Here is a 27,760-nt window from a genome sequence, read left to right as displayed (position 1 = left end):
TTTTGTTTGGTATTCCCTCCATTCAAAGAAACCCAAACCAGCAAATAGTCTGGAGTAAAAGTCTTCTGCTGAAACTGCTGATTTGACCTAAAAACTCTGGACCTTGTTGGGAAGGATTTTGTTCTGGGGCAGGTCCTGGTCCATGCAAAGCAAGTGGTGGTGAAAGGAAGAAGTGACTGGTTGGGTGACAAGGACAAGGCTAGGGAGCTAAGTAGTGTGTGTAAGCAAATGACTGTCAAAGGTACCTTGTCTAGCAAAACTCTCTTCTCTAGAAAAGCCGTTTTTAGTTCTGGCAACTCACTGAGACATTAGTGAAGTTTATTACTTATTTTGCATATGCAGTTCCTGTGAGATCCTTGCAAAGTCATGCACTTCGAGATCTTGGATGCACAATGGAATATTTTGCTGCTGTTTACATTTACTTTTCCTTGTCCTCAGGGTACAGCACTTCAGTGCTTTTGCTTTTGCAAAAACACAGGACTGCAGCTTTTTTTCTCTGCAAAGTCCTTGTAAAATAGGAACTGAAGGACCATTTCCTTTCAGTTTTTAGTGGTTGGACTTCATAGCCGGAAATGACCGTAGTGATTGAAGTTCCTCAGAGCCCCAAACCAAAAGTGACTCATAGCTTGGTGTGCTAAGGAGATACTTCATCTATGGTAGCTTTCTGCACGGGGAAATATGCACAACCCCAGGGCACATGAAAGCACAAGCTTGCAGTCGCAGCCACCTCCTGAAGAGCAGAGTTACGGAGCTACTGCAGCACATGGGAGACAAGATCCAGTTGTGTCTGTGTCAAGGAAGAGTCTGGCAAAGAGAGGTTACCTGATAGCTGCTGTGCTGTGCTACACAAATTTAATCAACTTCATGGACTGGTTCCTTGTACCAGGTGAGAGCCTATTTTCTCCTAAGGAAAAAGAAACATAAGCTTTCAGCAGCTCTGTTTACACCATAGTCACACACATGTTCTAAAATAAGGGTGTGCTTTCTGTCTTTGATCTTTCTCGCTTACCTGCATTAGTCTTTTGGTCATACTTTGAATTAAATACCCAGTTATAAATCTAGGAAGACCAATGAATGATGGTTTAGTTTCTAATGGTTAGTAGAATGCTTATAAACATCTCATCTATTAAATGCTTAAGATGCACGTTTTTAAATCTTTGTCTCTTACAACCATACTTTAGCATAGAGAGCAACTGGTCTATTTTTGTGTCTGGATTCTGCAGAGATTTGGCTCTACTTTGGCTCTACTAGATTAGATATGGCATTCCTTTATGTGAGGAATAGAATCACAGAGTAGTTAGGGTTGGAAAGGACCTTAAGATCATCTGGTTCCAACCCCCCTGCCACAGGCAGGGACACCTCCCACTAAACCATGCCACCCAAGGCTTTGTCCAACCTGGCCTTGAACAGGCATGGAGCATTCACAACTTCCCTGGGCAACCCATTCTAGTACCTCACAGCCTTAGATAGAATAGTGATGCCAGTCTCCCTGTTAGAAGTACAAAACTATGTTGTCTTTGTGCAAGTTTGTTTAGAGGAAGCTTAACTTCCTCATGACCTGCCCGTGGTGTGATTTCTGCAATGAAGAGTGTAAAGGGGATGGAGATCCACTTCCTTAAGCGTCACTTACTAAATTTACACCTTGTTTTCTAATAAATAATATCCTTCTTCCAGAATGTGTTTTTTAGGTGTTTTAATTTTTTTGTTTGTTTTTAACCTAGCCATAACAGCAGGGCATTGCTCCTAGTAAACTGGTGGGGAATCTGAGTTTTCCTCCCATGGATGGGGCTTGGAGCAGGCTGCTCTAGTGGAAAGTGTCCCTGCCTGTGGCAGGGGGTTGGAACTTCATGAGCTTTAAGGTTTCTTCCAACCCAGACGAGTCTGGGGTTCTATGTAAATTGTGCTCTGTGTCAGTTCTTACGTTTAACATTACCCCTAAGCATGTACCATGCTTCCAGGGATCTGATTTGTAAATGAAGAGGAAACACTTGTTGAGAGCTTGCTGTATTTTACTTCCGTGTGGCCTGGAAATCATAAATGTTTCAAAACTTTGAAGAAAACCCAACGGATGGATTGTTAAATTTGGAATTAATATGTGGTGACAGTAGAGTAATTCATTATTTTTACTACTAAGACCATTCAGAAACTGAAGACTGAGTATATCTCTACATTGAGAGGCCGGTGGGTTTAGGAGTTTAAGCTTATTTTCTTTTGAATACTTCTTAACCACACATGTAAGAGGGAAGGAAACAAGTAGGAGTCCATGCTGAATGATACTACAGGACTGTTAGTGAGAAACATCAGTGTAGGAGTTCTGTTGTCAAGGGATTTTGTGAAGGGTAAGGGACAGGAGAGGATGAAAATACCTTCAAGCAACAACAGGCTTCCTGGGAGGAAGTCTTAAATGCAAGCAGTCGTGTGGCTCATTCCAAGCTTTGCAGTATTCTTTAGTTCCTGTACATGCTAAGAGCTTAGAGTTCTCAAGAAGGTTTGTGAAGTGCCTATGTTGATATGCTCAGTTCCTTGAATGAGGTACCTTCAGGGACAGGGACCTCACCCCAGAGCAGAGGTGGGGTAGTGCTGAAGCCTTGGCTGTCCATATGGATGAGCACACTGTTAAATGGAAGTGAACAGGGAAGTGAGGGAGAGGCTTGAGTATTTGTTAAAGAGTAAACTGGTGGCAGTTACGAACTTGTGGTTTCCGGGCAGATTTGCTCACAGGCTTTGAGACAGTTTGCATCAGTCTTCACACAGAAAACAAGCTACTTGTGGAGTTGAGTGCAGGAACCATGTAGGAGCAGAGTAGGGACCTCCTGCTGACACCCCCCTGCGCTCTGCTGTGTGCAGATCAGCTATAGGGAGCAAAGCAGACAATTTACACACAACTCGTTTCCTTCAGGAGTGGCTTCATCCTTTTAAGAAGTTTTGATTTTGACTATTTTTGGCAAAACTGAAGCTGCATGACAAGTTTCTTTTTTACATTATATTGTTCAATATCAGAGTAGAACTCTGCTTATTTACAGCAGTTTCTTCTGCTATTTTGTTTTTAGGATTATAGTGTAGACATGGAAGCTAGGGGAGGTGGTAGATCTGCACCCTTGCCATGATGTAGAGATGAAAATGACTGTTTTGTCTCACAGCATTCATGCATCCACTAGTGCCAGACCCATGGATCTTCCATCAGTTTGTTGCTTGTGTGACTCTCTTCTGAGAGACGTCTGGCTTTGGACATCTCTTCCAACCTTTTTCCACAGCTATTGAATGATTAGAAATCAAGATGGAGTTTCTGTCAGCCTTTTATCACCAATAGAAATGACTGCTCTTAGTGATGTTTCTCTGTCATTGTCACCACTAAATGTTACTGTGTAAATCCAGTTATCTATAGCTCATCCGATCTCTGCAAAATTGGCAGGGAAATACGAACAGAATTACGCAACTGGGACCACAGTGTGAATCCCAGTAGTATTTCCCTGGCTATGGGCTGATTCGGCCACTCTTGGCTAATGAAGGCTGTAGCCATTTGAATCCTGAATAATCCAACAAGCACCAATTTGAATACTGTATATACTGAAAATATTAACAGGTATTCTTAACAGAAGGATTTTCAATTCATCTTAACATTTGAAGGTTAATAGTAATGCTTTAGGATTAGCTGTATGACGATAGCTGGCTGCAAAACTTTGCTACTGTTTTGTTCCACTTGTGTCCATTAAGCTTTGAACTGGAAGTTGTTTCTGTGCTTATGTACTCATGCTACAAAAGAAACAGAACAGTTGTAATTGAAACAGTGGCTAAACTGACTCTTGTAAGACCTCCATAGTGGAAGATCATGACTTTTATCTCTAGTGGTAAGGATTTGTAATCCTCTGTGTGTCTGTGCTCATGGTTTACATCTATGTGCAGCAGCTCTTGCAAGCCCTGTTCTTGAAATAGAGCTTTGAGTTGGCAAATGAAGGGAATTACAAGGAATGAGCAGGATCATTCAGTCTTTGACTCTGTTGCAGGGATCCTGTTAGACATACAGAAATACTTCAAGCTCAGTGATGGGGATACAGGTCTGCTGCAAACAGGTAATAAAATCTCTTCAGTTTGGATAGTTTGCTTTGCCTTGCATCTGTGTGGCCTGTTCCTGAAACACAATCTACTTATTTCTTCCAGTTCCTGCTTGTGTGTGGTGTTGCTTGCTTCCACTTGTGGGTAGGCTGACTATAATGCAAACCTGAATGTCTTTGGTTCAGGGAAGACTGGAGTTGTGTACTTCAGGAATCCCACACTATGTGAATCATTAAAGATGAAGAAATTTCTCAAGAAATACAGAACTCGAGCAATTCCCATATGTTTCATTTTTGTGTGTATATATATATATATTGTAATCTACATTCATCTTTTTCTAAATATCGATCTACATACTTGTTCAAAAACTGAGCCTTTAACCTCTGCCCCCAAAATAACCTGAGTTTGTCTGAGGGGTGAGGAGTACATACAAGGAAGATAATTTGACCCATGTTGTCTTTGATCTTTCTTGGATTTCCAGTCTTCATCCTGTGTTACATGCTGGCTGCCCCTGTCTTTGGGTACCTTGGTGACCGGTACAATAGGAAAATCATCCTTGGAGCTGGTATTTTCTTCTGGTCTGGTGTCACATTAAGCAGTTCATTCATCAGTGAATTGGTAAGTTGCTTTTTTAGAGTCCTATGAAAATAATCTGTGTATGTCCTGCAGGAGTCAATAGTCTTTACCTAATTGCATTTGGAAAAGCTGTCAATGAGCACTTGTTCCCCATCTGAACTAGATGGACTTCGTGCAGGAAAGCTTAATGGGATGCTGGAGTTCAGCCTAGGCAACGAAGAACCCACCCATTACTGTTGCGGTTGATGGGATCTTAGTTATGTCCTGAATGTTTGTTGACCATGACCTTATAGTGTAGCAGCTTGTTCAACAGCCTTGTGTTCTATTGACCATATCCTGTCATTCCCTCTGGGTGTCCCTCTAAGGAATCAGTACTGTGTAGAAAGGAGAAAGGACAGCAGTGGGATGCTGTCCCAGTGCTGTGGGAAGCAGGTGTGAGTGGAGGGAATGCAGATATACAAAAGGCAGTTAATTATTATTTCTTCTGATACATTTGATTCACTAAATTGCATCTCTCTAACAGCAAATGTTCTTTCTTGCATGGGCATTTTTTGGACTGTGATGTGTCTTTTTCCCTACAGTATTACTGGATATTCTTTCTTTCACGAGGACTAGTTGGCATTGGCACGGCCAGTTATTCCACAATAGCACCTACCATCATTGCAGACCTGTTTGAGGAAGGAAAAAGGACCACAATGCTGTCTATCTTCTACCTCTTCATTCCGGTGGGAAGGTTGGTTTTCTTGCTGGTAACTGACCTTTGAAATTCTGTCTGACCACACCAGGCATTCAATATGCCTTGAGCCTTGATTAGATCTATTTTGATGTATATCTGGATTGGCTCTTGCAAAAGGATTTGTCCCTTGCTTAGCATGTTGAAATAGAGCTGGTTAGGCTTATTTCTGTGTTTACCTTGAAGAAAAATCAGGTTTTTTCCCCCCAACATTTTTTAGAGAGAATCTGAACTCTGAAAACCTGTGGGCTTTGAATAAACTATTGAATCAGCTCTAAAAGAAACTTGTGCCTGGGGGAAGGTAATTTATTTCTGGCTTTTGGAAGACAAAAGCTTCCAGATATTTGTTTACTTGACAAATTTGTCAAGAACCCCCCATTAAATCCTCCCAAGGCAGAATTGGCCCTTCCATCTCCTCTTTTAGTTAAACTGACAGTGTCTGATGAAGAGGAGAAGGGTTTTTCTATGCCTTGGACACATACTCTTTATTAAAGCAGGCAGCCAAGGCTGAGCCCAGAAGGCAGATTAAAATTAAGGGAATTCCTGTAGGGTTTTATTCATGTGGCTAGCACAGAAAAGAGCCAATAATGAACTGCTTTATGGGTTATCTGATCTGGGTTTGCAGTGTCATTCTGCAGAATATTTATTCCAAGGGGAACCTGGGACACTGCTGCCACCAGCTCAGGTCGCTTTGAGAAGGTTAAACTCCCTTTTTAATACTGGCTGGCAAGTAAATTGGCATAGAATCATAGAATAGTTAGGGTTGGAAAGGACCTTAAGATCATCTAGTTCCAACCCCCCTGCCCCCACACCTCACACTAAACCATGCCACCCAAGGTTCTTCCAACCTGGCCTTGAAGACCATAGACTATGAGTTGTTTCTGTTTATCTGTTCTGAAAACTCTCAGAGACTGCTTCTCTGTGCTCTCCTTAGCTGGCAAGACGTCATTTCAGCCAGCAAGAATTCCTTGGTGCCTACTGATGATTGATTCCTTTTTGTTGCTTACAGTGGCCTTGGCTATGTCCTAGCAGCTGGCATGGCAAGTCTCACTGGTGACTGGCACTGGGCCTTCAGGGTGAGTTACTCATTGTCACTTGTGGGGCTGAGCCGTTCACTGTAAAATCAGAATCATCTCTGGGGTTGGGATTACTTATGTTCATCATGTTAGAGGTGAAGAGTGGAAGGATCTTCTACTGTCTGACTGGTCATGAACTCGGTGTTTCAGAGTTCTTAGTCATGAATTTGGTGTTTTTCCTTGTGCCTGCAGGACAAAGGAAAAATTTTAGCCTAGTTTTTGCAGAATGGAGGAGGTAGGTTAAATTGTACAGCAGCCAGGGCAGGTGCTGATGTGCCTCTTACCTGAGGACACACTTGGAATGGCTGTCAGTGCATCAAGACCTCAAATAGAGGAATGTGAAAGTACCTTCTGTTCTTGTCATGTCATCATGATGTTTCTCCATAGAGAACACCTAGTGCTTTGGAAGTACTCTGTCAGATCCTCCAAAGTTATCTATAAAATGAATTAGCAGATACATGATGAAGGGGGAAGAATGTTTTCTGGAATAACAGTCTGAAGTTATGCAGATAACGCTGATGGCTGCATGACTGATTCTTGCACTTGTGGCTGGAATATTACAGTACAGTTTTCTTTGTTCACATGTTTTTCTCCTTGCTTGTGTCTACAGATAACTCCTTGCATGGGAGGTCTAGCGCTTGTTCTTCTGATTCTGCTGGTCCCTCACAGGACCCAGAGAAGGACAGCCGCACACAGAGCACTGAGCATCTCTGGCACAATACGAGTAGCAGCTGAGAAGCCAGGAGTACGCAGAACTGCCAAGACTACTTGGTGTCAGGATGTCGTCTCACTTGCCAAGAAGTAAGTGATTTTAGTAACAAACGTCCTCTCCATTGAAGAATGACCATTCCCTTATTAGAAATGTGGTCATCAAATCCCACTCAGCTCCTTTGTGTCGCATGTTGTGTAGAAGATGCTTGAAACAGCATCCGCTCTTTTACATGAATGCTACACAGGAGATCAAACATTTCTCGTGTCTGCTGTTTTCCTCTTTGGAGGGGGAAGGAGGCAGAGTTATGATGGGAGTGTGCTCCTGTTTAAATCCAGCTTTACTTTCTACTAAGTTTCCCCTTCCCTCTTCCTTTAACACATTAGGGTAAGCTAGACTGGTAAAAGTCCACCATTTGACTCTATGTGCCATTCTTAGTGCCTGAGGAAGGTTGGATCAGCATGCTTCAGGCAGTCTTTCTACGGTATTTGTGAGCCCGCTGTGCCTCTGATGAATAAGCTCAGGCTTTATAGGACTCTGATCTGGTTTATGGAGCTGTCGTAGGTGTGTTTTGAGCAGCTAACCTGTGGTTGGCAGATGGCCTCTTCCTTTCAACCATACAAAAATCAAAGTCAACATCAGCTGCCCTGCAGGACAAAGTCGAGTACAGACTGCAGCAGGTTTCCCTCTCCCGTTACCCTGCAGGCCGGGAAAGCCGTGGCCAGCGCCGGGCAGGGAGAGCTGGATCCGGTTTGGGAACAGCAGGTGCCGCTGTGCAGCTGCGCCAGACCCGGCTCTGCGCTGCCGGTGCCCGCAGGCTGCTCCCCGGGCTCCCCTTCAAACGCTTTTGGTTTAAACACTTGCTTTCCTGGGACCTTGGCTGTCTGCGGACTGTTCCTTAGGGGATTCTAATTGACAACTAGATTTGCAGCCTGTGTGCAGCCAGGAGTACACCAGAGATGCAGTCGCATCACAATCTGTAGGCAGTAAAGGCTGAAGTGAGTAAAAAATGAAGTTTCCTGAATCATAAATGAACGCTTCTGACAGTTCAACAACAAGACTACTGTCAAAGTTGCTCTTCCCCAAGGATGTTCCTTATAACCTCCAGCAATACAGTAAAAACAGATTTCAGTTTTTCTTTAGCGAAGGATTTCCAAAGCATTAGGACATGCTGCCAAAACCCAGATGGTTCCACTTCCAATCAAGTCCAAGAGCCCTTTATGTCAAGAAGATGAAGAATTAGGTTCACATCTTAATGAATCCACTAGTTTGGTGGTCACTTGGTGATTTGCAGCACCTTAGTTTTAAGATTTCATACTTCCCCACTGACCTCAAAGGGGACTTTCTCCTAAAGGACTGAGCAGAAAGAGGCCAGTAAAAAGTTAGTTGTCTCCTAGAGCAGGGCAGGAAAGAGGCAAGATTTGGGCAGTTTTGAAGAAGGAGAACTTTTGTCTGCTAAGTCGCTGTGCAGACTGAGAGTCTGGTTTCAGACTCAAGCAGAGTTAAGGAATGCTTCAGCTGCTGCGTCTGAACAGTTCGGAAAACCCAGATGTTATTCTCATTTGTACCAGTTACACAAACAAAAGCATCCTGAGGCATTTAGACCTGCACATAGAACACTTCCATTTACCTACTAAGCAGCTACATTCTTGCCCGCTCTCAGCTGCTGCAGTTCTGCTATCCAAAATTTCCCAGCAATTCTTTTAGCAAAAGTTGGCAATGAAATCTGCATGGTATTTAACATGAAATCAGTGGGTCATATTCCTCACTCTAATTAGGGTTTTCCTGTTCATAGATAAAGCGTCATCAAAGTTTGTATCTTCAAGGGAGTGCATTTTGATTATAAGAAGTCTAAATGAGTTAGGCTGTCCCTATTCCTCACACCCAGTTATTTCTAGTATCTCTCATTTTGTTCTTTGCCTTTCAGCTGGAGTTTTGTCTGGTCCTCGCTGGGTCTGACTGCCATGGCCTTTGTTACTGGAGCACTGGGAATGTGGGTACCGCTGTTTCTTTACAGGGCTCAGCTTGTCCAGGGCACTGTGTCACCGTGCCTCCAAGAGACATGCAATTCTTCTAACAGGTGAGGTGCACACAGCTGTGGAAACACACTTGGGAACACTGCACAGGGCTAAATCCCAGTTTATTTAAAGACAGAAGGCAGGATGTGACTGTGAACACTTCTTGTGAAGGCAGTTGGGTATGAATGTTGTACTACCTTCCTTTCAGGGATGCTGAGACACTCTGTTTGCTTGTTTACAATCACTCAATTAAGTGGAAAGATGCTGTCAGCCCTATTTAATAAAGTAGAAAGAAGCAGTAACAGGAACTCTTGTGTGAAAATAGGGGCAGCTCTAGCAAGGAGACTTCAGGTGACAGTGGACTGTGCACCGCAAGCTACTTAAACACCCATTTAACTGTGCTTAGGTTCTGTGTTTTGGTAACTTTCCTATTATGTTCTTGTTAGTGTGTGTTTACAACTCCTGCTGTGCTGGCCACAGTCATTGTGACTCCCAGCATAAAGCAGCTTGATGAATTTGATGTAGTATCACATCGCTACATCAAAACAGGATAATATGGTCTTGTGAGTAACTGCCAGCAGAGCTCTGCTCACAGATCAAGGAAGATTCATGAATAAGTATAAAGTTCAATGGGCAAAGGGGAATTCACAACAGGAGAGGACTTTAAAGTGATCATAACACATTTTTTTTTGAGATTCCTTTTCCTCAGCTAGGATGAGAATTTTTTTTCCTTACAATGTGTTATCCACAGTAGAAAAATGTATTTGGTCTTCCTCTTGAGTCTTCATGGCTACCCTCAATAATAGTGAGCACTGGGACACTTCTCTGTGCTGACTTCCTACCAGTGGCCTCCATACCTTTCTCCTGGTGGTATCCCTAATCTGTCTCTGCCTTCATAATGGATTTCCAAGAGCTAACTACTTACTACATTGTCTTTCCAGGTAAAGACAATTAAAGAGAAAAGCAGTAATCATACCTTGAGTGTGTCCTGTGGGAATGGTGTTCTTTTGCTTTTCTACAATGGAATAACCGACTCAACTCTAAAGTGGTTTCTGAGTTGCAGTGTAACCAGATGGATTGAGCAGTCATCCACAGCTCCTTCAATGAGAATGTAATCATCCTTGCACAGATGCCACCATTGGCATGTTACTTCATAGTGAATAATGCTGAGGCAGGGAGTGAACTCGGGAGTCTGACTCAGGGTAGGCAGAGAAGGGAAGCTGAACCGTTTAATCTGTTTGGCTGTTTCTGTTAACAGATACAGTTTAAATGCTTCCTTTGCTAAGCTGAAGTTGTTAGTCTATGTTTTGTTTTCTAATCCACCTTCTGAATTATTATTCCACATAGTGTTGCTAAAGCAGACATGGTCTTCATGGAACACCTGATAGTTTAACCTCATGTACTGCTTCTTTCAGGATGCTTTAAAAATAACCTTGGCATAAACTAGTGCCAGAAGCAGCATAAAGCTGGTTTTAGGCTGATATTCCAGGGGGATGTAAAGAAACACAGCATAAACAACCATGTCAGACCTGCAGCTCATGGTGCTGGATGAACTGAGCTGTGCAGTCCCAGACTGCTCAGGGATACTTTTAAGTACGTTTTCCCCTCTGGCTCTTCAGCAGTTGCAGCTTTGTTTAAGGATCAGGGCTGGGTCACTTAGGCTCCCCAGAAACACAAATTCGGATGGCACCAGGGCTGACTCGTGTCTCAATCCCTTCAAGGTGGATAAATAGGCAGTAGGAAGTTTTTATTCAGGTCTTTGTGCAGAGAGTTTGAAGAGATCGGACAGATAAGTGAGCATTTTCAGACCCTAAAGGATCCCGTTGGAGCTTTTCCCCAGGACTAGGCTTCTGTACCTTCCCACTTCCTGTCAATTGAGCTGTGCTTGGATTTAGTTTTGGCTGTTCCCTTTTCTTCCAGCTGTCGGTTTATTTCAGCTGCAGTTTATAACACATGAGTATTCTAAACAGAATGCCACAAATGCTTCAGTCAGCTAATGTCACCTTGGAACTTGCCTCTCCTGGGCAAACCTCTAAGACAAGTTCTCATGACAATCTATATATTCACTATCAAGCTGTAGTGAGTGATGGATCAGAATCCTGAAGAACAAATACGTTTAAAGTTTGTTATCTTGTATAGCAGTACTTCTTGTTTCTGATAGAATGACTGAATTCTTCCTTATCAGCCACAAAGACATTAAACAATAGATGCAATATAGTTTAAAGGAATAGATCACATCCTAGCTGGTTACTTTGCTTTGCAGTCAGAGAAAGCTTAGCACTCTGAAACATTTAGAAGCACTTGCACTCAGAACACAGCTCTCCTGTCCCCGTTTGCCTCGGGAGAATTACGATGCATGAAACAATCAGTGGCATTGCTGGTCTTGATGAAAGAGACTTGCTTTGTTGTTAGGATCTCATTTGGGACAGAGAAAAGCATCTGTGGAAGTCCTTTTGGAAGCTGAATCTTCAAAGCTATTCAAACAAATACTTCTAAAACATGAACTTGTCATTGTTGGAGAACATTTGCATTTGCAGACCCACAAAGCTGAGTGACATTTGTAATTCTGCATCTAGAAAATACTAGGTGGACCTCCCACTAGTTAGCTATTCCATACTCTTTGAACTCTTTTGGGAAGTGGTAGGTGTTTCCCATAGTCAGAGAAGTGAAGTGACTCATCTCAGCTGTGCTAACTAAAGGGTTGTAATTTAGATGTATATAATTCCACGTGATAGGATCTCTTCCAAGACAGCAGATTGTGATACAGAGTTGTTCCATCTGTGTTTTAGAGATGACTGAGTAGGTTGGTTCACAGGGTAACCAAGATGACTGTATCTCCTAAATCACTGGATGTCCAAGCCAGGTCATACCAAGAGTCCTCCTTGAGCCTAGGTGCATAACAGCTACTCTAGAATTGGAAAAATATCTGCTTCACAGGATAAAGCCTCAGTTGCAGAGGCATAGCTTCAACTGAGGCCTGGGATGAAATCCATTTAGAAGGAGTGGGAGGGTTAGATCATCAAATGGAATGAAATTCAAGTTCCCTTAAAGATTCCTCTGTAACTAAAGGTCTAAGCTAACACCATTTTTTTTCCCCCACAGTATGGTCTTACTGTGCTCAACAGCATCCTTTGCTTTGTCACCAGCCTGATATTTGGAGGCATCACCATTGGGACAGGAATGTTTGGCGTCATTGCTGGGGCAGAAGCAGCAAGAAGACTGAGGAAGATAAACAATAAAGCTGATCCTCTGATCTGTGCCACAAGCATGTTCATTTCTGCTCTGTGTCTCCACGTAGCTCTGATGGCGGCCAAGACGAGCATCCTCTCCGCTTTTGTAAGTGCCAGTATATGTGTCATTAGCAAAATGTCTTCTGGGATCCTGGGGGCAGGCAAAGCGTTGTAAACTGGCCTCAGGACCTACAGTCTGCCCACACTACAGAAGAGAGCAGTAAGCCTCTGTAGTTACCTGCAGGAAGCAAGAGTGTTCCTTATCCAAAATGCAGTTAGAGGAAGCCTCAGTCTTATGTTAATTTTTAATGCTATGTGCCTGATTTAGTATTCTTATTTATTTTTGCTCTCTGAATACTTAAAGACTAGTGTACTTGTGACTGTACAGTACGCACAGTTCTTGCTAAGAATAATTTAGCCATCCCCTTCAAAGCCCTAAATCACCAGCTGATCTTCAAAGTCAAGCTTCTGGCAATGCAAAGTGAAGTATAAATCACTTAATTTCTGTTCTCAGTAAAGGGAAAAACAAAAACTTGCTGGGAATGACAAATAGTTCCGAAAGATCCCTGTGAGGGGGAGCTGAATGTAAACCTTATTTTAACTATAATCTTGAAATAGCAAGGGAAAGACTCCAAGGTTTTTCCCTGTGACTCTATAGCTGCAATTACCGTGTTTAACATAAATAAGAGTGATCCAGGTAAAGTTAATTACAGTAATCAACAGTTCCCTGCAAAAAGGTACTTTGCAGGGTTTTTTGCTTCTAAGAATAACACTTACAGAGGTTTTCCTTTTGACTGCTCAGGAATGTCTATTCCTGTGGTAAAACACCTTTAGACCAAGGGAAAAAATGAATGGATTTGAATGTCTGATGCCAATGGCATCCTGGGGTGTATTAGAAGGGGGGTGGTTAGTAGGTTGAAAGAGGTCCTCCTTCCCCTCTACTCTGCCCTGGTGAGACCCCATCTGGAATATTGTGTCCAGTTCTGGGCCCCTCAGTTCAAGAAGGACAGGGAGCTGCTGGAGAGTCCAGCGCAGGGCAACGAAGATGATTAAGGGAGTGGAGCATCTCCCTTATGAGGAAAGACTGAGGGAGCTGGGTCTCTATAGTTTGGAGAAGAGGAGACTGAGGGGTGACCTTATTAGTGTCTATAAATATATAAAGGGGGAGTGTCACGAGGACGGAGCCAGGCTCTACTCAGTGGCAAACAATGATAGGACAAGGGGTAATGGGTACAAACTGGAACACAAGAGGTTCCACTTAAACTTGAGAAGAAACTTCTTCTCAGTGAGGGTGACGGAACACTGGAACAGGCTGCCCAGGGAGGTTGTGGAGTCTCCTTCCCTGGACACATTCAAAACCCGCCTGGACACATTCCTGTGTAACATTATCTAGGTGTTCCTGCTCCGGCAGGGGGATTGGACTAGATGATCTTTCGAGGTCCCTTCCAATCTCTAACATACTGTGATACTGTGTGTGCACAAAGCAAAATGTGGAATTGAAGATTACTGTTAGATTCAAGAGTGGAGATCCCAGTGCCAAAAGAATTAGCCGTTTTCTGCTGCTTCTCAGGTTCCTATGTAGTCCTGCTCTGAGTACATTGTTCAGTTCTTTTTTTGTCTTTAAAGTTGGAGAACAACAGTTGCGTTTGCCAGTGTTGGATGAGAAAATCAATATATTGGGTTTGAATTACCAAAATATGCCTTTTATTAGGAGTGATAAAAAGCAATTTGTTTAAAATGGTTCTCGCTTTGCAAACAGCATTCTGTTTTCAAGCAGGGTGTTATCTGGAAGGGAATTCTGAACTGGGACGTGTCTGAACTTCCTTAATTCAATTAATTCCTCAATTCTGAGCTTCCTTAAGTCTGTACCCATGGACAGACCAGTTGGTCTTTTAACCAGAGGCTTTGCCATTTTGTCCTTTGTGTGATGTGCTTGATTCAGGTGTTGCGAGACATAATGTCACCAATGTGCAGTGGTAATAAATTGTACATAATCTAAATGCCTGATTCTTGTAGCACTTTTACAACTACAGCTGTTTAACCATTGCCTTCTTTGGCACCAGCCATGTCTCTCCTTGCTTTCTAAACAAGACCTGACACTAGTCAGGCTGCTGTGAGAATTGGAGTGGCATGCCAGCTGGTGTGTCTAATCTGAAGGTCCCACTGAAACAAATGTTCCATTTGTGTAGGACACGAGCAGGAATCTGGCTCCCCAGTCCCTGTCTACTCAGTCTCACTAGTCACACACACAGTCAGTGTGTGTGTTCAGGCACACTGATGTTAGCAAACCTGTCTCCATCACTTCACTGCACAGAAGCTGCTGAAGCAAAAAAGCATCCGTGCATCAGTGTGCAATTACAGGGGGTTCTGTGTGGTGCTTTCCACTGGCTTGAGTGGATAATGAAAGGGAACAAGGCACGTTTAATCAGCTATGGCCAAAGCTGGAAGAAGTGTTTCAAAGCATGAGAATTCTCAAGTTAACATGGAAACATGGCAGGACTTCCAGCATTTCTGTTGGTGAGAGGCCATGAGATTCCTCTCCTCTTTCTGGACACCCAGTTCCTGATTTTAAAGACTACCTTTGAAAAGACAAGAGTAAAATTACCTGGCTGTGTTATCTCAGTCTAAATCTGTTCCTGTCTCCAAACCAAGATTAAAGATGTGCTCTCTGCAGTGCAGCAGGTGCTTTGGGAAGTCGTGACTGAACCCTGGGACTGGGTGGGTATTTGGTGTTGCGGTAAGTTAAACAGACTCATCTTTGATGGTGATGCTCTATCAGGGTGCAGACTTGGCCTGCAGCTTGCCTTCGAAGGAGGCATTCTGCAGCTGTTGTTTCTGCCTGGTATGGTTCTTTTTGAGGAGACAGGAATTGCTGACCACATATGCTCCAGCCATACTGATTGCCTGTTTTGTTGTTGAGGTGTGTGACTGTTCAAGCAGAATGTGTGTTTGACACTGGCAGTGATTGCAATCTAATTCTCCTCTTATTAGCTTTAGGTATGAATGTAAACTGTCGTGTACAAAGCAAAATCACCTTAAAATTTGTTCCGGTTGTGTCCTTTGGAGACCAACTTGTGTGGAGAGTGGTTGTATCTACTTCAAGACCAGCCAAGTGTTGTCTGTTGAAGTTGGGGATCCTAGTGAAGGTGACAGCAGTAAAATAGGTTTCACTCTTTCGCAGGTACAATCAGCAGATTGGAATGGACACACCACAAACATGATTGCACAGCTTTAATGGAAACATTTTCTATATTATTTTTTCAATATTTATTTAAAATAAGAGCTTGAGATGGCATGAGTAGTATTGAGAGATGGTAGGAACAGAAAGATAGACTTTAAATAGAGCATTCGTGTGTTGTTTTCCTGCCATCCTCAGCCCTTCTCCCTAATCAAGCACAGTGCTTGCAGGGTGCCTTCAACTGTTTTGGAGAAAAGAACATACAGCTCTCTCCTCTGTACTGATTGCAGTTGTTTTGCAGTTGGATGGCTTAGAATACCAGCTATTCAACCCTATTGCATTTCTTCTGCAGGGGAAAGTATAAAATTGATACTGGTTTTAGAAATAATACCTTGATACAATCTGTGGAATGATTTATTACCTTCCAAAACTGTCTGCATTAAATTTTTCTGGTGACCCTACAACTGCAGTCCTCACAAGACAAGCTAACAAAGTGGTGTCTCTAATGTTAACACAGTTCTGGATGGAATAAATAGCACAGTTCTGTCTGGGCTCTGAGGCCCATTTCTTATCATGGATAATTTTTCATTAATTCTTATTCCTTCAAACTTTAGATTCAAAACGTAACTTATTTCCCAAAGATGAATTTTACTTTCTTTTCTTGCACTGGGCATGACATGTTCTTGTTCTTAGGGGCTTGTGGAGAATAAATAACTTGGAAAACTGCTTAAAGAGAAAGGAAAACTGGAAACACTTTATAAAAGAGCTAAATATCACAAAATTACTATAAGGGAAATAGGCCAACCTCTCATTTGATGTATGAGGGCAGGTAGTCATTTATTATGTCGGTGGTGTCTAGGGACAATTTGGAAGTCTTCAGAACCTTCTGCTCTACCTGTTGTATTTGCATCTTGTTGCATCTGAAATGCCAGCCGGGATTTAAGTAGATCTCTTTGTCCTTTGTCTCCTTCCTGTTTCACTTTGAGCCACGCTATCTCTTGCTACGGCACAAGTGTCAGAATTTACACAAGTTCATGCCATTATTGCTGTATAGCAGGATTCAGCTGCACTGCTGCATTTGCCTAGAGTCCCTTGTGAGTACTGCTTCAGATGCTTCACAGGCTGTAATTCTGAGCTCAACAATAGCACATTGAACGTTTGTTTGTATGGAAACAGGGCAGGGTAAAGCAGGGCTAAAAGAAAGGAATGTCCTTGATGAATTTGGGCCTTCTGAGGTAGTTCAGAGAATATGAGCTTGAAATAAGAAGATGAAGGGCAAATGTTCTCTGGTGGCTGAAGGATTTGACATTGTTGGTCCTTACTGCCAGGTGGCTTGGCAAAAAGCAGAGCTGTGTGATACTGCAACCCATGCTAACAGACACATTTCATTCTGTGTTTGGCCCAGAGTTTCCTAATAAAAGGTGTGTCACTTGCTTTCCAGCTAAGGCTGGCATGTAGCATCCTTTCTGTGGTCTCTAGACTGTTATTGCAGCAGTCATGGAACTGCAGAAGAATGATTGCTTTCTGTCTCTTCAAAGGCAGCGTCTGCCAGAGTTGTACCAGTGGAAAGGCTGTGGTAGTGGAATGTGTGAATCCAAGAACTAAGACAGTAATGGAGTATATGAAACCAGTGATATTTCCTATAAAACTTGAAGAAAAGTAATCACGTATGGAGGAATAGGTTCAGCTGCACATTAGAAAATCTATGTAAAGCGTTTTGAAGGAAAATCTGGGTAATGGTCTATATTAAATATCTCTGGACTTCAAGGAACTTTTTCTCCAGACTGGTCTGGAGAAGAAAACCCATGAACAGTACAGGCAAAAAACACAGGAGAGGAATGGGTATCACAGGAAGCTGTACAACAGGTCTGGCTCTTAGAAGAGTGTAAACTACCCCTCTGAAAGCATCTGATGGTTTGCTACTGTGCTTTTTCATCAACCAGATACCACATCTTACCAAGACCATTCCAAATGAGATGCTGGCATCTCCTGTTACAATGGCTTGTATTTCCTAGGTGCTATCTGACTCTGGCCTGTGTCACTAAATAGATTGTGCTTTCTAGAGCTGTTCCAGCTTCATAGAGCAGCTTTGATGCTTTCCTCAGGTATTGATTAGTCTGCACAGCCTGCTCAAGTGGAAGTCCAGGGCTGGCTGAAAGGGTTAATCTTCTCTCCGACCCCAGCTGTAAGAACTGCTGGGGGCCCTGCCTCTTCCTGATGGCAGGATCTCCATCTATGCTGAATTAGGGAATTCCCACAGGGCACCAGGGCTTTGAGGCTCTGTCTCTGAAGGAGCCTTTAAGGGTACTTGCACTGGATGGAGGTGTTCTATTGGTTTCATTTGAAATCCAACCAAAGGGAGATCTTTGAGCATTTTTAAACCCTCTGCTGAATGTTTCTCTTTGTAGGCTTTTGCTTTCCTCTTCTTGGATTAGCACTTCAATATAGTTTATTTGGGAGGGTGCTATATGTTTTCTGTTTTGGCTCTTCTGCTGTGATTTGTGAGGAACACTTCTCTGGCTCTTCTCCCATTTTAAGGTGAAGTTAGTGTTTGTAAGTATAGGCAGAGACGTATGGAATTAGGTGGGTATGTACAACAGCTCATACACAGGTAAGCACAGTCAGTGAGCCTGCTTTCTGCTTCACAACAAAGAAGGTCAGTGCAGTGTGTATAGTCACTGCTTTCTTCTTTTTGCAGATCTTTATTGCATTTGGAGAGCTGTTTTTGTCTGTAAACTGGGCTGTTGTGACAGACATACTGTTGGTAAGTGCTTGTGAAACTATTTCCGTATATTTTGGGGTTTTCAGCTTTTATAACATAATATTGTTCATAACCCTGCATCTTGGTGGGCAGCAGGACCTCCAGCTTCTAGGAAGAAATGAACAAACTCTAAGTAAGCGTACCCGTACTGGTGTCCTGCTAACGTCAGGGATGTGATCTGTGCAATGAACTGTTGTGCCAAGATTCCAGTGACAATATTGATGGGGTGGTGCTGTAGTCCAAGATCATTGTAAGCCCAGAAAGGAGATGTACTGTTTCAGATGAAACTCGTACATCTATTACAATCTTCCATGTAAAAGGAAGTGAGAGTATATAGCACTGTCTAGTGACAAAAGGTACTAGTGAAGCACTACAGTCTGAAGCACTACAGTCACAGGCGTGACTTTGCCTTCTTGCTGTGAGCCTGTTTAGCCTCACACTTTGTAGCTTGAAGAACCTTTCCTTACATTCTGATTGAGATGAAGGAATGAAACAATTTCATGGTTCTCCAGCAAAGCACTGCTGATATTGCCCGTTGTGTTATGTTCTCAAGTTACTCTTCGGTGCTGCTCTCTACATGTCCATTTCCTGCACTCTGGAATTTCAGTGAAGGACGTTGCAGTCAGCATTGGTGAACTGGTTGCCTGCTGAAGCCACCAGCCAGCAGCAAGAGGGTTTTGTTTCTTCTTTGACTCTCAAAGAATGGTCACAAACAATTACCCTATGGGACGAAAGCTGTTCTTGAAGCAGTGACCAGGTGCAGAAAAACAGCCACTGCTCCAAACTGAAATGTTCTATGAGCTTCCGTTTCAGTTTGTTTTGAAATCACTGCATTTTCCCAACAGATCCAAATACTATTACAATTAACACTCTTTCTTTCCTCAGTTCAGACAACACTCATTCAAATTTCTCAATTCACTTTTCTTCAAACTCTTACATCTGCATTTTATTTCTCTCCTCTGTCATTGTTTAAGAGGAAGGCGACATCCCTGCGTTAGATACTGTTGATATGTGATGGGGAAAGGAAGGCAGGTGATTCCTGTCAGCACACCCCTTCAGTTCCTTGCTGAACCCAACTGCAAAGTCTGCAGGGAGCTTCGGTCACTTGAGTCTCAGCTTGCTTAGAGAATGCCTTATCATGCTACAGCCTGCAAGAAATCATTTGTGACTGTCATTGCCATGCCCCGGATCCATGTGAATCCAGGGAGGAGGAAGTTCTTGTCTCCTGAGAGACCAACAGCCCTCATTTGAATTCATTTTAGAATCTTTTGTGTTTAAGTACAAGTAAAATAGCAGCAAGTGGGGTGGTGGAGCAGAGCTCTGTAGTGGTGTGTTCCCACTGGAAGCAGACCCTGCCAGGGGTTTGTTTCGAGTTGGATCTCTTGAATTCTAAATGTTACTAAGTGTTTTATTGGGAAAATGATGGAACTCAGGTGAATCTCTAGATTTGTCTACTCAGTCAGTGGCAATCCTATTTGGGAGTTGTGTTTCATCCTGCTGAAAGTCCGTGGGTTCTGTGTATTGCTGCTATCGCATTGACTGAAGGGTGCTGTGGATAACAACAAAAATATCTTTTATGCCTTTTTTCCCATGTGAGCTTGCAGGGTTTCGGATAATGTGCCTGGGTTTGCTTGTACATGTTATTTTGACATGAAAATGAGTTTTCTTTCTTGCCACGTGGCACTACTAGCCAGACAATGTAGCTAAGAATTCATTTGTCCTGCAACCTGTGGAGCTGAAGGCAAAGCAAGATGCTGACTGAATGATAAGGACTTTCTTCCTTTGTGGCTATACATCAGGCTGCATTGCTTATAGCAACCTTTTTGCCTCTCAATCAGCTGTAAACATGAAGGCATCTGCTGTGCAGCTACACAATATGCAGTGAAGTGCTGTGGCTGCCTTGCTTACTGGGAGGCTATACTTGCAGTGTCCTTATGAAGCATGTTTACAGGACCTTGTCTTTTAGGGGTTTGGGGAAAGCATGATCAGTCTGAGGGCTTGTTACTAGAGTGGCTACACCTCAGATGGCAAGCAGCAAACTGCTGTCATCAAAGCACCATCAACTGCCTCTTGGTCTGACAGGCTGGGTCCCCTCCCTCTGTCTTCATGTGGTCTGCAAGGTCTCAGCCAACATTCCTTACAGCCATGGCAGCTCCTTCAGGTTCCAGGTACCCCCATTTCCCCCATGCGTGCTGATGCAGTGTCATAAGAGGCTCTTCTCAGAGGCTGAATCTCTTTATGAGTAGATCAGTATGGCTGCAAGGGTTACTGGCTTGAGGCTGCTGTTAGTTGCATGGCCAAGTGAACCCATACAAGCTGTTGCGAGTCTACAAAGGGAGGCAGGTTTTTCCTGCTTTATTGTCATTCCCCATCATGTGTTGCCTTCTTGAATGTTATTTTTATTCCCTAACAAAACATCCCAATCTCTTTTGCTCAGAATAACTTTTCTGTCTCCGAACTTTTAAACAGTGTTTGAATATGAAAGATATAAACCCAAATATATTCATCTCCAGGATGCTGGGCGTTTGTGAGATTCACTCTTGTTAACACACCTTCTCTCATGGGCTGTGCTTTGTTCCAGTATGTTGTGACACCCAGACGGCAGTCTACAGCTATTGCTCTGCAGATTTTGGTGAGCCATTTGCTGGGAGATGCAGGCAGCCCATATCTCATTGGCATTGTAAGTGAATTCCCTGCTTATTGAGCTTTCCTTACGGTAACACGTGGACAGACTGGAAGACAGACGCACACAGAATTGCAGGCACTTCCTGGTCCAAAACTAGATATTGCTCAAATTGATGGCCTTGATACTAGAATACAGAGACATTTTCTCTAAACATTTCTGCTTGCATGAGACTTCTGTTCCTGGCACACTGCAGGTATGTAGAATGTAATCCTATACATACAGGTGTGAGTAGTTCCACGTGGTGTGTAGAACCCCAACTGTCTTTGCAGACATTTATTTTTGCCAAGACAGTGTCATGGGTATTGTACTTGGATTTCAGCACTTTCTGCTAAGTTTTTGAGGTGTTTCATGGAATTAAACAAATACCATAAAGACAAAGAGTTTTGCTTCAAATCTTGAAGTTTGAAATCTTGCAATTGGTCAGTGGTCTCTTGGAAATCAGAACAAGAGTGACTGCAACAGTTGCCTTTTGATACTACTTGGCATTCAAAGCTCTGGTCTCAAATTACCTTCCCCTTGGATTCTGATATTGCTTGAGACCTGATTTCTCTGCCCTTCCTACATTTACCTAAAGACGAGGCTTCTGGACAAAGCATCCTAGAACTGTTTTCTCCTTTGGTTTTCGTTCCAGTGGATGGGATCTGTCAGTGCCATTTCCTTCCTTCATTATTTTTGATTCAGGACACATTACTCCGCACACAACAGCCAAGTGACCACTGACTGGAATTTTTCTGCTTTACTGGACATGGGAGAGGGAATCGTTGTTTAAAAGGGTGTTTTTTTAATATGGAAGTTGGTTTTAACAAGTTCACCTCAGGAATACTTGCTCTTTGTCCCATGCTCACAGTGCTAGGGTTAGGGCCAGACAGAAATACCTAAGTGAGCTGCAGCTCCAGCCAGCCAGGAGAGCCCCCTTGACCTCAGGTGGGTGAAAAATGGAGTCTCAGCTGTGTAATCTGCCTGGCAGAGAAGAGCCCTCCCTCCCCAGGAGATTCCTCCTCTGTCTCCCTTTCTTTTTGGCAAATGAAGAGGCCGCTTTGCTCTTTGATATGTATTAGGAAACTGTTGGCATGGATTTGCCTGTATGCACAGGGGAATGTAAAATCTGACATTCCTGTGTGATGAAAAATGGCTGAAATGATACATAAAAATGGGAGGGAGCTTAAAAGCTGAAGTACTACTGCATTGATTTATTTCTTCTGCCTGAAAGATTAAAGTGTTTGTATCTCCTGCCCACCGCTCTTTGCCATCTTTGAGGAGCAGGCAAAACCAGGGCTTGCTGCTCACGTGCTGCTGCATGCCCTGATAACTGTGCAGAACGCTTCTGATGCACACCTTGCGTGCACTTGCCTTAAGTAGCTACCCCAACAGTGTGAAGACAAAACCAAACTTATCCAGGTGAGATTAACCTCAGGCAACCTTGCGACTTTGCAAAGAACTGACACAAGAAATCCAGGAATAAACCTGCTGTCTGTCCAAGTGGGGTCCTGTGCAATGCACACAACGCTGTCTTCTGGAATGCTTCTGCCATGTCAGCTGGTGATTAAATGCCAAACCTTCTGCAGTCATGTTTTGCTGTTGTTTACTAAGGTGCTTCAGCTAACCCTTTAGCTTGAAAACTGCCTGGAGAGCCAGGGAATAGTCTTTTTCAGAGGCTGTTTTTCTTCCCTTTGTGCTTCAGCAATTTTCTTACTAAGCATTTTAAAATCAAATGCATTAGGTGTGTAGTTTGGCTGTTATGCTTGCTGTAGTCCCTAGGTACCCATTTACAGTTGATCTTGCTCTTATCTACCTAAACTGTCATCAATAATCATACTAAACCCAGCAAAGATTGAAGAGTCTCATATTTGTGTATTTCAAGTCTCATAGCATATTCGAGCCATCAAGAACAAATGTGGGAATAAAAATGACTGCATTCAACATTCATCCTTTTGTTTAGGCTTAAGGGTTACTGAGCTGTTTGAAATCAGCTTTTCTTTCTGTCTACAAAAACAAAGGCCATGTCTATCATTTATAGCTTTTACAACCTCGTGTTTCAGCCAGTGCAAAAAGCAGTTCCTGGTAGCTTTTTCTTCCCAGTTCCTCATCATGTCACTCCATGACTCCTCAAATGCCTTTTGGCTCAAAAGCAGACTCCACCCTTGTCTCAGTCATTTCCAGCTCTTCCCTTTATAATGAGTGTTGCTGCTTGTGCCTGTATTACGCTAACCCCCTGGTTCTACTCCTTTGATGCTGATTAGGGAGATAGAAAGTTAATGAGTTACATAAAGAAATGCTAAGGGTCATTGCCAAATGTCTGTCCTGTGCTAGTTATCTGGAGATGGGCTAGAAAACACTAAAATGAATTGGTGTTTATGAAACATTATAAACACTGGTTGCAGTATTTCCTACACTTGTGACTAGAGGCACTGGAAGGATAAAAGAACCTGAGATTCCCTGACCAAACGGAAGCCAGACAGCAGTGATGTACATTGGGATCTGGGTTTGCACACACTGGTATCAGACTTGTCATCCCTAGCTGCTTGGTTTTATGCTTTTCAAGGACCACACTGTTTAAACCAAGAGAAGATGATGGTGTTATCCCAGACTAATGTCAGCCTTGTTCACCCCCAGATCTCCAATGCAATCCAGGCCAAGAATGATTGCTCATCCCTGTGGAGTTTCCGGAGCATGCAGTACAGCTTCATTGTCTGTGCTTTTGTGGGTGTCTTTGGAGGAGCCTTTTTCCTCCTAACATCTTTATACATTGAAGAAGACCGTAAAGAAGCAGAGCAGCTTTGAGGTTTCTATGTCTCTATAACTTTTAAACCTGTATCTGATTGCTTTCCTGTTTGTACCTTAGCCACGATAATCAGCTCTGTAAAGTTAAAGCACAAATGTCTGCATTATGTTAATGCCACATTGGTTTCTATGAAAAATAAAGGAAAAATCTCTGTGAAATCTCAGATTAAACAAACCTCCTATATTGAGCAAAACACTGCAAGGACCAGGGAAGTGCTCTGAGTGACACCTTCAAAAGGCAGCAGTGTATGAAGGTCATAAAATAGCTTTACTGGAGTGCAGCATTACAGACTTAATGGAACGTGTGGTTCTTTTTCTACTGTGGTCTTCCTGAGCCCACTAGAACCAGTCAGTCCCAGCTCTCTGAATATTCCTCCCTCTTCCCTGAAAGAATCCATATTCAGAGTGTAAAAGACTTAAAGAAAACCTGTTGAATTGGACTGAACACTGTCCTCTATCACCTGTATTCTTACAGCTTCCTTCTGCTCCACCTTGGTTTTCTAGGTACCAGGAACGGACGCTGTCTTTGAAATGAAGATGACCTCTGGGACAAGATTTGTAAAGAAGAATAGAATGTCCTCCCCTTTCTCTTTCCTTTTTGCTTAATGAGACGCAGCTAGAGGAAAAATCCAAGTAGCAATTGCTCCATATGGCAGAAAATCCTGCATGCCGACTTTTTTTGGATGCTTTTGACTGTGAGTCAGAAATTGCTACTGCATTGGCATATGGCTACCCGCCCCCATCTGCAAAGCAGGCACGAGCGTGCTGGGGAGCTGGGAGCTGCAGAAGGCAGCGATAGAGCTGTCACAGGCATGACTCCTGACCCGGACAAGCCAGTGGTGTTCAAGGCAGAACGTCTTGTGGTGATTTGGAAGGGAGGCCTATGAGTTCTCAGGAGCATAAGATCTGCCTGTACAATGTGGAAAATACAGAGAGTACAAAAAGTGTTGCAGCTCTTTGAAATAAGAGCAGCAGAAACTGTCAAAGTCAGTGTCAGATTCCAGAGGGGAGGGATGTGATCGTATATGTAATATGTTGACAGCCTCTTTCTAATCCTTTGAGGTTCTCCAGCATATCCTCAGGCCTTGGGTAAGTATCTCCTCTTATGGATGAACAGTAGTATCTGTAACACCACTTAAATATAACCATGCATTTGAGATCTCATCTCTAAAGTGCAGAAGCCTTGGGATGTGGTATCTTTTATCACAGTATCGCACCAGGAGCCAGACAGGTTATGATTAGTGTAGTCAGCTTCCATTGTTTGATGTTCCCAGCAGCACCTTAAAGCCAAAGCTTGAGGAAGATATTAGCAAGTGAATTGTGAAGTGTTCTGAATCTTGGTGGGTTCTCCCAGTGAACCATAAAGATCGTACAGCACAATATTCCTGTCACAACTGTGAATGTCTGATGTCATTAAATGAGTGGAACTTAGCAACTGTAGGATTTTGTTTCTCCTTCTTTCCCCCTCATTTGAAGATTCTGAAACCCGACTTAAATCCAGGTAGTGAAATGTGGCCAGAGCTCATGCCAGGACGGGAAATAACAGAGCAGCTTTGTAGTGATGCTCAGTAAGAGTGTAAGACTCGTCTGAAAAAGGGAAGTTGGTGTTCTGAAGGGCTGAGCAACTTCTTCTGCTTGTAAAAACTGACCAAAGCCATTATACCACTGACTTTTTGGAAATTCATGTGGTGCCAGGGAGTCCGTGTCCAGCAAGGGATTTGTACTGTTGGATATGGACACATGAGCTTGTAGGGGTGCTAAGTGCTTGTCTTAACATTTTCCAGGCTATTTTTGGGGCTGGTAGCAATGCCTGGATTAAATCCTCTTGCTTATAGTCAGCAGAGCTGGTGAAATTGGTAGAATTTGTCTTCCAGCAAGGGGGAGAACAATTCTCTTTGCCTGGCTGTAAGATGAATTTGGGAGCACCAAAACCATTCTTCAAGGCCTCGACTCACTGCACACTTGAGGTCGGACTCACAGGAGCCTGGGGTTGAGCTGGGACACCAGTACTGTGCCACGTGTGTGTCTGAGATACGCACGTGGCTCTGGCACACAGCTGCTTTGTCAAGAAGTTGAATCCTAAGATGAGGTGAAGTTCACCAACAGAATATATTGTCCAGCAGCACCTTCACCATTTACAGTTACATCCCTCCATGCCTAGAACCTGGTGGAAGAGTTCTGACAAGTCCACATCAGTATTTGAGGCCATAACATTATTTGAATTCTATGATACTTGCTGGTGACAGCAGCACCAGATCCCTTAGCCTTTAATCAGGATTTCTCAGAAGCTATATGCAAGAGAACCACTGTGCTTTCAAGCTCTTGTACCCAGTATGTGATGTGCCTGTTATGTGCAGCCTAATTCCGAAATTGTCTGGGGATATTGGCGTTAGGTTATGATTTGGTTTTAGTAAAGAATTCCTTTCATAGGGTAACCTGATGCTATGAAAGGTGTTGAGGTTGGATTTACCAAGCTCAGAGGCTTAGTAACAGAACCAAAAGATTCTACCCCTGTTGCTAAACTCAAGAAATAAAGTTTGTGATTGCTAAAATCATTGACAGCTGCAAACCAGATGCCCCCAGCACCACAGCTGATTGCTTGAAACACAGGCAGACAGGCCAAGATCTTGAGCCTTGTGTTTCCCATCATTCAGCTATGGTAAGATTTAAGCAGCTTGCTAGCACTTCTCTATGGCTATGTTCATGATTTCCCTGCAAACAGATGATCTGTTTATCGCTTTTGTTAAGTCAGCATTAAAATATTCTTAACAAAAACAATAATCAGAAACTGTCTCTGGAATAGTGCAGAAACACACATTTGACATATGAGCAAGAGCTGCCAAATGGTGTTCTGTAGATATACATGAAGCCCGTGACAAACTCATTCCTACTCCTACTCTTATCTCCTTTGTGGAAGTCAGTGCCTAGATCTTAGCAGGATCATGCTGACTAGTTCAATTCCATCGTTTCAAATGCTTTTCCTTGTAATGTAAGGGGAGAGGGCTTTTACTTCTGTTATTTTTCTGCATTTTAGCTATGTCTCCTCCCTTTACAGGTGAGGCAAGCGGCTCTGTCCTCCACCACTTCCAGCAGACAAGGGGACAAAGAATTCCCTTGCTGAGGAGCTTACTATGCAATTCCCATTGAGTTATCTGAGGTTACTCAGGTTAACTAAAAGGATGGCTGAAAGAGACTGCTTGCAGAGGCTTTAGTGATAAAAATCAGATCACAAACATACTTTTCTAGGATATGATACTGCTTGAAGACTACCAAGCTTCCATCAGCCATCCTTTAGGTGAACTGTCTCTCGTCATTGCTAACACGACAACCAGACTGCTATGTTTACTACAAAAAGAACTGTATTTTTCATCAATCACCGCTTCCATGCTCATACCCACCTACCCTCTTCCATCACACCACAAGGCTGCCTTTCTGCAATGCTCTTAGAGTCCCCCCAGAGATGGGGAGTCCTTTTCTCTGCACTGTGATCCACATTTTATTCCACTACTGGATGCATTCAGAGTTATCCAGATGGGCTGAAGAAACAGTTTTTCACTTGGTTTTACTGAGGAAATATTCCCAGCAAGAACTCAGGTGTCCTGTTTCATTTCACATTCTCTTTTTGCTAAAGCACGGTCTGCTCCCAGCTCTGACACAGCAGTTCCAGTGACATCTGCTCAGTCTGGGTTCTCAGTACGCACAGAAAACACATTCAGTCACTGAAAATGTAAAGTGTAAAGGGAAAAAGCCATGAAGAACTTCACAGCTGCAGTATCTCCCAGACTAAAGATTAAATAGTGCTCGCAGACCTGCAGTTATTTAAGTGATGTTTTCATATTGCAGATGTATAGAGATATTCCTGGAAAAAGTGCCTACAACCAGGATTTCAAAGCTCAGGTGCCTAAGATGAAGCTCTTCTACCAAGAATCAAGTCTTTAAGTAAAGGGCCTGATTTTCTT

At 43.0% G+C, this 27,760-nt stretch overlaps 1 protein-coding gene across 1 annotated transcript; it reads left to right on the top strand.

Annotated features, from left to right (window-relative positions):
- The first annotated feature begins 564 nt into the window (after window positions 1-564).
- LOC133277998 (protein spinster homolog 3-like) lies at window positions 565-24,461 on the top strand. The gene is made up of 12 exons (XM_061470376.1): window positions 565-886; window positions 4,005-4,070; window positions 4,535-4,671; window positions 5,211-5,362; window positions 6,372-6,438; window positions 7,049-7,239; window positions 9,075-9,227; window positions 12,312-12,501; window positions 18,272-18,337; window positions 20,916-21,014; window positions 23,634-23,802; window positions 24,306-24,461. The coding sequence occupies exons 1-11, from the start codon at window positions 679-681 to the stop codon at window positions 23,799-23,801; spliced, it is 1,497 nt and encodes a 498-aa protein (XP_061326360.1). The 5' UTR covers window positions 565-678; the 3' UTR covers window position 23,802; window positions 24,306-24,461.
- The last annotated feature ends 3,299 nt before the right edge of the window (window positions 24,462-27,760 follow it).

This window comes from Pezoporus flaviventris, unplaced genomic scaffold (assembly GCF_033815535.1).
Source record: "Pezoporus flaviventris isolate CSIRO_AGI_PZ_B2104156 unplaced genomic scaffold, CSIRO_AGI_Pfla_v1 ptg000063l, whole genome shotgun sequence".
In the NCBI taxonomy this organism is placed as follows: Eukaryota; Metazoa; Chordata; class Aves; order Psittaciformes; family Psittacidae; genus Pezoporus; species Pezoporus flaviventris.
This window is presented reverse-complemented; position numbering and strand designations above follow the sequence as displayed.

Excerpts from the sequence above, each read along its gene's own strand:
- LOC133277998 (XM_061470376.1), top strand. The coding sequence starts at position 679 with ATGCACAACCCCAGGGCACATGAAAGCACAAGCTTGCAGTCGCAGCCA. Across the intron at positions 4,071-4,534 it reads TACAGGTCTGCTGCAAACAG|TCTTCATCCTGTGTTACATG; the intron begins GTAATAAAATCT and ends TTGGATTTCCAG. Across the intron at positions 18,338-20,915 it reads TTGTGACAGACATACTGTTG|TATGTTGTGACACCCAGACG; the intron begins GTAAGTGCTTGT and ends GCTTTGTTCCAG.